Source organism: Micromys minutus, assembly GCF_963924665.1.
Source record: "Micromys minutus genome assembly, chromosome: 2".
Classification (NCBI taxonomy): Eukaryota; Metazoa; Chordata; class Mammalia; order Rodentia; family Muridae; genus Micromys; species Micromys minutus.
Genome location: NC_137971.1, coordinates 96,036,366 through 96,049,349, shown reverse-complemented (window position 1 = coordinate 96,049,349; position 12,984 = coordinate 96,036,366). Strand labels below are relative to the sequence as shown.

Below are 12,984 nucleotides of genomic sequence, written 5' to 3'. Positions count from 1 at the left end.
GAGGCAGTTACATGGTTAAAGCAATTGCCGGAAAGCCCGAGGGCTAGAGTTTAACTCAGAACCCAAGAAGATGCCAGTGGATGCCGGGCCACCTGTAATTCCAGCCCTGGCAGGCAGAGATGGGATGCTGAGAGCAAGCTATCTAGCAAGACTGGCTGTATCAGTGAGCTCTGGGTTTGACTGAGAGCCCCTGCTTCAATGAGTAAAGCAAAAGAGCAGGATGTGTCCAACATCAATCTCGTGACTCCACATGCACACACACATACACACACACACATACACACGCATATGCACTACATATACATACGCACACACATTCACACACTCATACATACGCATATACATGTACATATATACATACAAACACACATGCACACAAATTTACACATACATACAGACATGCACACACTCATACACACACATACACTCACACACATATACATACACACACATGTACACACATACAGACATGCACATATACATACACATGCACACACACTCACACACAAGTATACAAGTTTGCACACACCCAAAGAAAGCATACATAAGCACATAACACACACATGCACACATGCACAAATGGAATGAGGAAATAAAAAAATAAAAGTAAATAAACAATAAATTCAAAAGCAAGTATAAAATGATGTAGCCATTATGACGACATCCTCAAAAAGTCACATGTTGAACTGTCACATGACCCAGCAGTTCCCCTGCTAGGATACATTGGGACAGGTGAAAGTGGAGACCTGGGCACCTACGACCTCAGCAGCACTATTCACAGCAGCCCAGAGATGGACGCTGCCCAAGAGTCCGTCTGCAGACAGATGAAGTCAGACTTGGAGCCGCAGCTTCAGCATTGTTCAGCGGTGAACAGAAGAGGGACGTAAGCTGGGTGTGACCAGTCCTCCACGCTATCATGCTGAGTAAAAGCAGCCAGACACAGTGGAACACACAACAGTAGGAGCCACTGCACAGGTGGAACCCAGGATAGGTAGATTCATAGGCAGGAAGAACAGGAGTTCGTCAGGCTACAGGGAGGGGAAAGGGGAGTTATTGCTTAATGAGGAAGAATTTCTGCTGCAGCGGGATGTGCAAAGATTTTGGATGCAGGCATTGGTGACAGCATTGTGGGTAACAGTTACTGGACCATGAACTGGGGGCTTAGCGAGAAGTTGTGTGTGTGTGTGTGTGTGTGTGTGTGTGATCAATAAAAGCATTTAGAAACAAAATCAAGAGCTGGAAACGTAGCTAAGTGATACAGCTCTGCCTAGCCAGCAGGAGGCCCTTTACTGTGGCCCCACTAGTGGTAGAAGAAACACATTGGCCACCAAGGGACCAGCTCTGCTTTCTTAGGGTTAAATCCTCGGGTGTCTTTTCCTGGATATGTCTTGCCAATTCTTTCCCTCTCTTCCATGTGGCTCTTAAACTCACACTCCTGTGATCCCTCTCACACTCTCTGTCACCTCCAACCCCTCCGTGCACAACCTCTAAAGACCCAGGGAGAGGCTCCTTCCAAGCTGGCTAGAACCAGCTGGCATTCCTGCCCCCAAATAGGCTGCCCAACTGCAGCAGGGTGCCTGCCTTCGCCCAGGTCTCCACCTCACCCATAACAGACTAGTCAGCAAGGTTCTTGGGCCTAGGCTTTGACCACGCTGTGTGCTAGGCACCAGCCCCTCACCTCTCTGTGACAGGAGCCTTTCCTAAAGGTCCATGGGACCCATCAGCAGCCCACACCGGCCTGGCAACTCAGGCTGGTCATCCCACTCAGACGGTTCCACCTGGTCAACCCACCTGGCCACCCCGCCTGGCCACAGCCACACCTACTTGGCATAGGCCTTCTCCACCAGGGCACACCAGAACTCATTTTTGGAGTTGGAGTGGCAGTAAATGAGCTGGTTGTTGACTGTGGGCAGCCGGTCATCGATGACTACGTCCACCCACTCCCCAAAGCGCCAGAAGTTGAAATGGAAGATGCCGGCGTAGGCGTCAGGCTTCTCGGGGTTCCATTCCTGCTCTTTCCAGTCAGGGATGACCTAGGTGGGGAGAAGGGAGGCATTGATAGGCATCTGGCTCTCGAGGAAGGGAGGGGACACGTGGACAAAGAAACAGAACGGGAATGCTGGTGTTCATCCTGTCACGGCTTGAACGCCGAGGGACTTGGTGGACAGTCTGGTCTTGGGACTTGGGTTCTATGTCTGTCAGAGCCAGAGACCCTTTCAGGCCCTTTCTAGCCACAGTGTCGTAAGACCCCACAGGCTCCCCTTCCTGCAAGCCTCCCTCACGTCAGGTCTGTCCAACCCAGCCACCCAGACCAGCCCCAGGTGGAATCCAGCAGCCATGACAGACTCTTCTGTCTTGCTCCCCACCTAAGCAGCTCTTCCCAGCTCCTGCCTTCCTCTGGCTTCCCACCAGCACCACCATTCACCATCGCCGGTTCTAAGACACTGTAACATCACTGACACCCACAGTCACCCTGGCCCTCACGTAGTGGCAAATCTACAAAATGGCGCCACTCCCCCATGGTGCCTCCCCACCCAGCCTCGTTTCTCTACCCTCTCATGGTTCCCAGTCCAGCTCGCTGCTCTCATACCTCACATTCCTCCACTTCATGGCCCAGGAAGCACACCTCTAGGCCAAACAAGGACCCCCTGTCCCTCAGCCTCTGGGCCAAGCACTTCTCTAAAATCTGTACTCTCGCTGGGTTAATATACCAAGTGCCCATGTAGCGCTCACGCAAGGCCTGCTGTGACCTCCACAAGGTCAGCGTTCTGTGGGCAAGGCTACTTACTTCCTCCCATGCAGCTGGCACAGGTGCACGTGTCACACATATGTTGACTGAATGAATAAACTCGAAGACACACATCAGGACTGTAGTATCTAGTATTAATGAAGCTCCTCAAAAGTGCCAGGGCCTGGGCCTGACACAAATCAGCTCAATGTAATTTTCACAGTAGCTCCGTGGAGAGGTTGCCGTTACCCATCTCAGTTTAACAGAGGACAAGCCACTCACCCAGAGCCCACAGAGTTAGGAAAACAATGATAAAAAAACGTGTGCTTTGGAAACAGGTAGATCTGGGTTTGAGGCTAGGATTCAAACCCAGACCTGTGCATTTACAGATGAGTTATTTCGAAGGATGTGAAGTACCGTGTGGGCCCAGGGCCACGTGAGACATTGAGGACCAAGGAGACCCAGGCATAATACAAGCCTTCAGGATGCTTGAGTCTGGTGGGAGAGGAAGGTACAAGAGGGCACACATGGGATGGAGGGGAGAGGACAGGGAGCACCCTGGGAGAAAACAGGGAGCACCCTGGGAGAGAATGGGAGCACCCTGGGAGAAAACAGGGAGCACCCTGGGAGAGAATAGGGAGCACCCTGGGAGAAAATAGGGAGCACCCTGGGAGAAAACAGGGAGCACCCTGGGAGAGAATAGGGAGCACCCTGGGAGAAAATAGGGAGCACCCTGGAGCTAACCTCAGCTCTGAGCAGACGTTCTAGGAGTTGGCACAGGTGTCTTCTCGAAGACATGAGGACAAACAGAGGTCATCTGGACCCCAAGAATCAGGCAGAGAAAGGGGGAACGCCTCAGCGCTCCATGCTGGAGGGACCAACTAACTCTGTTGGTTATGAGCCAAGCACAGCTGAGCCCCCACACGAAGCACAGACAGTTCCTTCTAGAAGAAAGTCACTGTGGGTCAGACAGCAGTGCCCAGGCACATGGGCGGGGTTGGCACACAGCCTTAGCTGAGAGGCTGTGCTGGCCGGAGGCTCCGCCCCCACCCCACTCTTTAGGGATGTGTTGTTTATGTGCTTATACTGTCAACAGGGACACAAGCAAACGAGAGTCATCTCCGGTGAGACACTGGAAGCTAAAACATGAAGATGCCAACTCCAGAGAGAAGTACTACCAGCACCGTGTAAGGAGCTCTGTGAGGCGTTTCCTGTGGTGCCCATCTCAGCTATGTAGAACTATGCCCTGGGAGTGGCTGGCAGAAGCTCCAACACAGGCTTAGCAACCTGTGCCCAGGCCGGTACACAGGCCTGGGCCAGTATCACCGGCTGCTTCCTGTCCCCTCCTTACCTCTGTCTTCAGCCAACTCTAAGGCCTTTGGAAATAAAAGCTCCTAGGCTGGCTTCTGCTCTGACCCCTTGCCCTGACTTCCCAGTTTGCAGGGTGGGGTCATCCCACGGCACAGATGGAGAAGCTGCCCAAGGGTACAGAAACATTCCCAACGGCAGAGAGCCTCAGCAAGGGCCTGGCCCACTGCCTCGCCGCCTTCCTCCCCAGAGACTCTGCACTGGGTGCTCTGGACTGCAAAGGAAGGGGGGAGGAGCCCCCAAAGGGCATGGGGAGGTATGCTGGGACCTGAAGGATCATTAGTCAAACTTAGGGTTTTGGCACTGAGCCCACGGTGGCCCAAGAAGAAGCTAATGAGGCTCCAGGGCCGGAGATCCAGAGTCAGGATCTCTGGAGGTCTCAGTTTCCCTCCCCGAATCAAAGCCATTAGAAGTAGTGTGGGGTGGGCTCCATGGTAGCTTTTCACCCACAGCCTCTCTGCTGCCTTCTGGGAGATGGGGGTGGGAGGAGAGAGTCAAGGAGGGCCCCTAGCTAAGGCAAAAGGTTGAGGAAAGCTGCCGAAAGAGAATCTGCTTGAGCCTTAGGGAGGGAATGGCAATTCGTCTGAGGTCACAGTGACACCGAACTGTCACTACTGGAGGAGAACAGTGGATCACTTACTTCTTGAGATGGGAAATTCAAAGAATGAAAGGCAGACCCTGCTTTTTTCTGTATCCCACACTAGAGGGCAGCCAAACAGCGAGGGAAGGGGTGAGTGTCTGCCTGGAAAAAAAAATCCCAGGTAATAAATGAGGAAGGAAGGAAGGAAGGAAGGAAGGAAGGAAGGAAGGAAGGAAGGAAGGAAGGAAGCGTGATATTGGGCCACTTTTATTTTGAAACCATGGATGCAGTAATGGTTGTAGGTATAAAATCTTAGCACTGCGTTGTGGGGCAGAGGGGGAGGGCGAGATGTAACTTCTGAAGGTAAGAAACAAAGTCAAAGCAAACCCAAAACTCTAAACCTCATCAAGCCTTTGGGACAGATGCAGGTTACAGAATGCAAGACCAGAGAGCATGTCACTCACACACCCCCATGGGGGTGCAGCCAACAAAATCCACACAGCAAACCATCTCTTCAATAAATAAATTGCAGGGGACGTGAATAGAAGAAAGGGTGGCTGGGCCACGGCTATTTGGAAGTTCTGTTCGGATCCTACACAAACAGACGGCCAACCTGGGCATCTTTGAAACCAGAGCACGTATTGTGTAGTAAGACACTCAATGCAGGCACCCCTAATCTGAGACTGAAGCTCCCGAATCTGACGGGTTTTAAACACTGACAATGACGTTCAGAAGATGTTTGAGCTTGGAACCGTGGAGTTGGGGTTTTCAGATTGGGAATGCTCAGTGAGAGGAGTATGCATAAATATCAAAAGTCTGGAATTCTGGGTTCCAAACAGTTTGGACTAACTTTAAAATGTTCTGGTTGCATATTAGTATTATAGTAAATGTAAATGTGTATGTATGTATATGTAGACACACATATTATACTAAAAGTTAATTATGAGTTAAAAGTGATAATATTTTAACATATAGCGTATGTTGTCTGTATGTGTCTGTGTATTACTTCATGCCTGGCTCCTGTAGAGGCTAGGAGGTACCAATGGTTGTGAGCCACAATGGGGGTGCTAGGAATCAAACTCGGGTCATCTGGGAAAGCAGCTATCACTTAACTGCGGAGCCATCTCTCCAGCTCTACAACTACATACCTTTTAAATGAGTCCCTCTCTTTTAGAACTGTACCCTCAGCATCTGTAGATGAAGTGATGCTGGGGAGGAGAGAAGAGATGAAGGGAGACTGAAAATGGCTACTGTTAAGGGATGCTCCGTGGTCCCTAAGTGTCACTGGTGACATCGGTGCCTAACCTGGCAGTGGGAACCCTAAGAGAAAAGTGGGGGACACTCTGCCGGTCTTCTCACCCCAGCATCTCCTTCCAGGCTCCAGAGAAATCTACTATGACCAGCCAGGCACGGTGGCACATGCCTTTAATCCTAGCACTCTGGAGGCAGAGGCAGACAAATCTCTGTCAATTTGAGGCCAGCCGGGTTTACAAAACAAGTCCAAGACAACCAAGGTTCTATTTCACAGAAAAACCCCGTCTTGAAAAAACACGAAAACAAAACAAAACAAAAAACCCTACCACGACTGTAAAACTCCTCATGATGTCTTGTGGGGTGCCCTGGCTGTGTCTATGCTGCCCCCTTTCTTTATCACTGAGAGCTAAGCAGGCAGCTATCAACCCTCTTGGGCCCCAGCTCTCCCCACAGCCCTCTCAGTGAGGTTCCTCCTCAGATCCCTAGCACCTAGCACAGGGCCCGGCCTAGCACCAAAGCTGGCTGGAAAATGCTCATGCTGGCCAGAGTGAGGCCCCTATGTCTCCTGCCCACGACTCCAGGGCTGTTACAGGATGGTAAGAGAATGCCACGGGGAACTTCACACTGTAGGGGACTGTGGAATCTGCAGACACATCAGTCTGAAACTGAGGGGCAAGGAGGCAGACAGCCTCCAGGCAACCTCCCTCCCAGAGTCAGCAAGAATTTCCAACACTACCCCTGTGTGTGTTTGTGTGTGTGTGTGTGTGTATGTGTGTGTGTGTGTGCGCGCGTGCGCACGCGCTTGTTCCTGTGTCTGTCTCTGTCTCTCTGTCTGACACTTCTGTATGTGTATCTGTCTTTCTCTTTCTCTGTCTCTGTCTCTGTTTCTGTCTCTGTCTCTCTGTCTCTGTCTCTCTGTCTCTCTGTCTCTCTCTCTCTCTCTCTGTGTGTGTGTGTGTGTGTGTGTGTGTGTGTGTGTGTGTGTGTGTGTGTGAGAGAGAGAGAGAGAGAGAGAGAGAGAGAGAGAGAGAGAGATGTTTCTGTGTGGATGTGTATCTGTCTTTCTATCTTTCTGTCTCTACCTCTGTGTGTGTGTATGAGAGAAGCTGAGAGAGAGACAGACAGACAGACAGGTAGGCAGGCAGGCAGACAGACAGATGTGTTCGGAGTCTGAATCTGAAAGGCTATGGGATGGAGAGCTCCTCACAGGCCCTGGATGGAAACCACTCAGCACAGAGAGGGTGTCCCACAGCGCCCTCTGCTGTTGTTTCCTGGAAGGCTCTCAGGCTCAGGCACCTGGCTGAAATGCCAGGTTGGAAGCACCCCACCCTGTGCACACAAGCCTTGGGGGTCAAGAGCCCAGGGAGGGTGGTGTTGCCCAGGACCTGTGTGTAGTGGGAGCAACGTGAAAGCGAGTGTGATGAATGAAGGACAGGCAGGAGCTTTTCAGGTCTCTGCCTTAGATTCCCAGGGCTGGCTTAGGACATTTTAACCCTGATGAAACAGCTGGGTGGGGGTTGCCAGGGGGATTCTGCGTTGCCTGATTTGGGTGACGTGAAGCCCAGGTCTTTTTGAGTCCTGAACTTAGTGGCCCCTGCTGTGGGACCCCTGCTGTGAGACCCCTCAAGTCTCAGCTTCTGAATGGAGAGGTCAGGAAGTGATGTACCATCTCTGTCCCCGAACAGTGCGTCTAGAGCCCAGGGTGAGCAACACTGTTCAGACCACGGTGACTCTTGCTCATGAGGCAGGGGAACGCTGGTCTTCCCCTCTCTAGGCACATCAAGATGGTCAGTGATCCTGTCAGCTGGGATATCTGAACCTGATTATAATGGGGAGAGCTCACCCCTTCACAACACCTGCCACCATTAGCACTGACCTGCTGTGCAGTCTCGGGCAACGCCCTTCACCTCTCTGAACCCTAAGTTACTGTTCAGTGAGTAGGCCTTCCAACCCTTCTCTCAAGATGACATGGAGTCTGTAGGAGTCACTGGAACACTAGCAGGCCACTGGAGAGCAAGCGACTTCAGGGTGTTAGCTTTACTGACGTTCTTCCTGGCAACCTGTAAGGGGGGCAGCGCTGACTACCAGGTAGGAAACGGGCCCAGAAAGGTGGCCTCGGGCCACACAGCAGGTCGGTGGCTGGCAGAACAGAGCCCCACAGCTACAGAGACACTGGCTTTCTGGCAGGCAGAGGATCCGGGACAGCAGGACTCCTCGCTCCGTGATTCCCAGTGGTTTCCAAGGCAAATGGCTCATATCTACTGTATGCATTCTGGGGACAGGGCCAGACCACTTAAGTTCACAGGGGCCGGAAGCCCGACTCTTCTTCTCAACGTTGCCTCTCTCAGGGGCCAACAGCTTCAAGGCTGGCTGAAATAGATGGGGGTCCTTTGGGGAGGGCCATGTGAGAACATGGCTCCTGGGCCATGGGGAGACGGTATAGGGAAGTGTCTGCATGCTATGCGTTAGGGGCAAGGCACCAAAAGCTGAGGGAGACCCCCTTGGAGTGCACAGAAGCTAGGAGCATTTGCAAGTCAACCCATGGACCCAGTTCTAATGAGGAACCTCACTACTACCTCTTTTTCTACAGGAAGACATCCTAATAGGCTTGGGAGAGCATCTTGCCCAAGCCTACCACAGGAAGTTTCTAAGACGTGGCACGGAACTTTATTTGGAAAGTCGAGCCCAGGAGAAGGTCAGAGGCTTCTAGAGGACACAGCCAAGAGTGACCAAGACCAAGCTAAATTAGTATCAGCCCTGCACACCACACTTCCCCACCACAAGCATAGCCTCCGCATGCTCTTTCGCTCCCTCGAGGCTGGACCGATATCTGCAGAACAGCAGGAAACCTGTGTCAGGTGGAACTGATGAGCCATCTCACAGATCAACCTCATCCTCAAGGCCGGCAGGATGGAGTTCCTCCGAACCACACCAAGGAGCCGCGTGCACACACCACACCACAGAGGGGAGGGCACAGTCTTTATTGTGTGACAGGCGCAGCAGAGACACTCGTGTCCCCACTGGGCAGGTGGAGTGAGGCAGAGTTGGGGGACAGGCAGTGTGAACCAAAGGGGTCTCTGAAGCTGTAGGGAGGGGTCAGAAAGAGAAGCAGAAAGGTAGGTCTGTCTAGGTATGGCTCCCTAGAGTCAGCAGAGCCCAGAAGCACTGGCCAGTGCTTCTGCAAGCACGTTACAGAGCAGAGGCACCAGTACAAGAGGCTGGTACCATAGCCTATCTCCTGCCTCCAGAATCCTGAGCTGGGGCTTGTCCCCTGACAGTCCATCCACTGGGACAGCTCCTACCTTCAGATCTTGATGCACTGGTATCCCCGATGGAGCCAGCCTTGAGACAGTCGGGGGGAATTGCTGAGGTCCCCTGGCTGATGCTAGGTGGCAGGTGAGGCTTCTCCTCAATGGGAGGCTCTCAGGATGTGCAGGGTGAGAGACGATGAGACTTGGGGTAAGGTTGAATCTGCTGATGACTGTGCCACGGTTTCTCTTCTGTTAGTTTGCTGAGTGGGTTGCCCTGGACAGCCTCCGAGGCCAGTGAAGGGCATCATAGCTGGACAGCTCCAGCCCACCTCAGACGCTAGGCACCACCATAACTACTCCCCAAGCCTTACCCTAGCCAGGAACTGCCCAGGGAGGTGACAGGATACAACACCATGTCCGGCGAGCAGCAAGTGCCAGCCTTCCTAACGGGGACATCGGCATTTCCAGCTCAGAGCCCTGGACCCTCTAACTCAGTTCTCGGCTTCCCTGTTTGAGACTCAGTCTCCCGGTTCAAAAAGCACCACACCAAGGAAGGCTCAGTCCGGATCACCTCCACCAAGCCCACAAACCAATACCAGCTCAACAATTAAACTAAAGTCAGCCTTACTCCTTACCAGCAATAGCCCTCAGGCACGCATCCATACAAGTACAGTCACGCTATCTCTCAGTATACATAGGAGTGTGGGTAGCTTAGAGCTGTTTCAGTTTCTACATGTTTTTTCACTGCTCCATAGAAACCAGGCCCAGACCTGAAAAGCTAGTCAGATCAGACTCTGCTGTCATCCTGCCAAGCGTCTTGAAGGCCCTAAGGTCACAGCGGGCCGATGGGACACTGGGAGAAGCACCTTCCTGCTGCCAGAGGGCTGCTGGGCATTCCCCGCCTGGCTCGCACTCTGGCCAGCAGGGGGCAAATGCCTTCTCCCCAGATTCCTGGAAGGTGTTCCTGTTCCATTCTCGGTCTCTTGTCCCTGAAGGGAGGAATCGGTGCTGGCTGTTTGCATCTCTTGGTCAGTCTCTTTAAATCTCTCAATCCCGTTCTTTACCACAATAAAAGCCAGGGGGCCAAGAGGCCCATCCATCAGCCCACGCAGACTCAAAGGGCCTCTACTGTCTACAGTCGCAGCGTCCAGCTTCTAGACTACGAGCCATGGGACGTCACCGTGAGCTGCAGCACTGGGGAAGAGGGGATGTCGCACTCAGGGGACCCCTAGCCAAGATGAGCACAGAAGGAGCAGCTTGAAGAATGTTCCCAAAATACACACGAGGAAGGAGGTCCAGCCAAGGGAGAGTCGGGGCCAGGAGCAGGGCAGTCAGGGCTGTCATCAGAGCTGGTTAAACACCACAGAGGCCTTTAGGTTGGCAGGCTCCACGCCCTCGCCAAAGGTGATGAGGAAGTACATGACCTTGCGGATTTTGGCCAGGTCAGAAAGACGCTCCCCAAACTCCAGGGCATCTGCCTCGTTCCAATCCATAGCATCGGAGTCTTCCTTGCGCCAGAAGATGGCAGCCGGGTCCAGCAGCTGGCGCGTCATGAGGTTGGTGAGGTCTGGCGTCCAGTTCTGCGAGGTGCCCGTGATGGTGACCTTGCCCGGCTTGTCCAGAGCCACGTTCCAGTGGTCGAACTGCAGCTTCTGCTGCTGAATGAAATCAAGGCGGTAGACAGACTCAGCCGGCCGGAGCAGCTTCTCCCCATCCTGTTTCTTCTCCCCACGCTGCTTCAGGCTCTCTACGCGGAGCCGCATCTGCTTGGTCAGGTCCTGGTCCAGAACCAGCGGCATGTCCAGCTGCTGCTTCTGTGGCCCGTCCTCTGCCATGGCCCAAGTGCTACAGCTGTTGCCACTGCCACCACCACCACCGGCGTCAGGGAATCAAGTGGGCTGGAACCTCGGATGCTGAGAGAAGAGGCCACCTGAAGGCCCGCCTCCCTTTCCAGCCTCTCTGGCCCCACCCAGTTCTCCGAACAGGGGACACATGAGCGTGTGTCCAACTGCCTTCTAAGTGGGAAAGCCGTGCTGTAGGCAGGCTGGAGGGTGACAGGCTCCTTGGGGACCAGAGCACTGGTACCAACTGCTGTGGCAACCACCTTGACTACAGTGGTAGTGGCAAGCTGGAGGTTTGCTTGTTTGTGAAGAGTGGAATACTCCACGGGGTCGCTGGGAGACAGGTGGGGTTACAGACACATGGAGGTGACTGAAGGCTGTCCAGGAAAAGGGGGGAAGGGGGCAGCATCAGCGGCACACATTGTGAGTTTTCCGTGGTCAGCCAACCCAACTTGCCGTGGCTGCCCCTCCCCCATTCTCTCGTAGCCCCTGCCAGTCCTGTCCGATGTCCTGGGTGTCTCCCTCTCCTTTCTCCCCAGCAGGATCCAGCTCAGCTGTCACCTCCCATCGGAACCTGCAGCTCTCAAATCCCAAATCATCTGCCAGTCAGATGGCTGGCTCGGCTCCCAGAGGCTGTGGTTTGATCGATCCAACCACACATGGCACCACATAGCCACGGGCCTGGTTCTCACTTCCACCAAAATCTTACCAGCCATTTCCCCTAAACCAATCCTCCACCTTCCCTGGGAGACATGAGGCCACCGAAGAAGCTGGAGACCTACGTACGGGCGAGGGTCAGTACGAGGCGGAACCCAGACAGCGGATGTGGACAGATGGCAGAACTGGGGGTCTGTGAGTGCCTCTGAGAGGTGGAGACAGAGACGCTGCTGTCTCAGGATCACACACGCGCATGCGCGCACACACACACACACACACACACACACACACACACACGCACACGAAAGAGGCATGGGATGAGGTGTAGTAGCTGGGAACAACCGGAAGGATCCAGGGGACCAGAAGCATGTTCCCTTGCTAGATGGAGCCAGTGAGGTGTGGGGATGTGAAAGCACAGGCCGCCATGATGCATAAGGGACAGCTTGCCGGCTTTGTTTTCTGTTTGTTTCTGTTTTGTTTCTGTGTTGTGTTGTGTTGTTTGAGACAAGGCCTCAAGGTGTAGTCATCCAGACTGGCCTCGGACCCCTAGCAGCCCCTCTGCTTGAGCCTACCACGTGCTGGGATTACAGGTATGAGTTACCATGGCAGACTGTTTCAGTCTGTTTGGTTTTGCAGTGCTGAGGATTGAACTCAAGGCCTCTATAACTGAACCACACCCCCTACACCAGTTCCTTGTATTTTAAGGCAGGATCTCAGTAAGTTGCCTCGACTGGTTTCAATCTCACAATCCTCCTGCCTCAGCCTCCCCAGTGGGGGGGGGGGTTTAGGATGAAGGAGGAGCTCAGAGGTGTCAGTGCAGAGTGCTCACCTAGCATGGACAAGATCCTGGCTTCGGTTCCCAGTGCTGAGAAAAATAAATCAACATCAGAGCCTGGGGTGAGCCCATGGGGCCACGAGCAGCAATTCAAGAAAACAGTTATGGTGAGAGATGAAGTCCCCGTCAGGAGCCTTCAGGACAGTGAGCCCGGAGCTGCTACTGAGGCACTGCTACTTACTCTGAAGAGGAACAGCTCCGTGGTTCCAGCACCGCAATCTGATCTCAACATTTTCTCATCGCATTTATTTAGTGTGTGTGTGCATGCACGCATGTGCCTGTGTGGACACGTGAGGCGGGGGAACAATCTGAGGGAGTCTGTTCTCCATATACACTATAGGGGCCCAGGATTGAAGGCAGACTGTTAGCAACAAGCTCCTTTTCCCACCAGCCACAGAGAAAGCCCAACTTGTGTTTGTATATTTGCTGGAGTGTTTGAGAGAGTGGTGTGTGGTGTGTGTATGTGTATG

At 53.2% G+C, this 12,984-nt stretch overlaps 2 protein-coding genes across 4 annotated transcripts in view; both read right to left on the bottom strand.

The window, feature by feature from the left end:
• Nucleotides 1–12,984, bottom strand: part of CAPN5 (calpain 5) — a gene marked incomplete at its 5' end in the record, with an annotated part of 35,972 nt that overhangs the window by 9,935 nt on the left and 13,053 nt on the right. For all 3 annotated transcript variants that reach the window (XM_080911647.1, XM_080911648.1, XM_080911649.1), the window contains one exon: nt 1,825–2,033. In XM_080911647.1, coding sequence (XP_080767773.1) covers nt 1,825–2,033 — 209 coding nt within the window. The remainder of the gene's footprint in view (nt 1–1,824; nt 2,034–12,984) is intronic.
• Nucleotides 10,525–11,016, bottom strand: OMP (olfactory marker protein; the record flags this gene model as incomplete). The annotated part of the gene is made up of 1 exon (XM_080911682.1): nt 10,525–11,016. The coding sequence occupies one exon, from the start codon at nt 11,014–11,016 to the stop codon at nt 10,525–10,527; it is 492 nt and encodes a 163-aa protein (XP_080767808.1).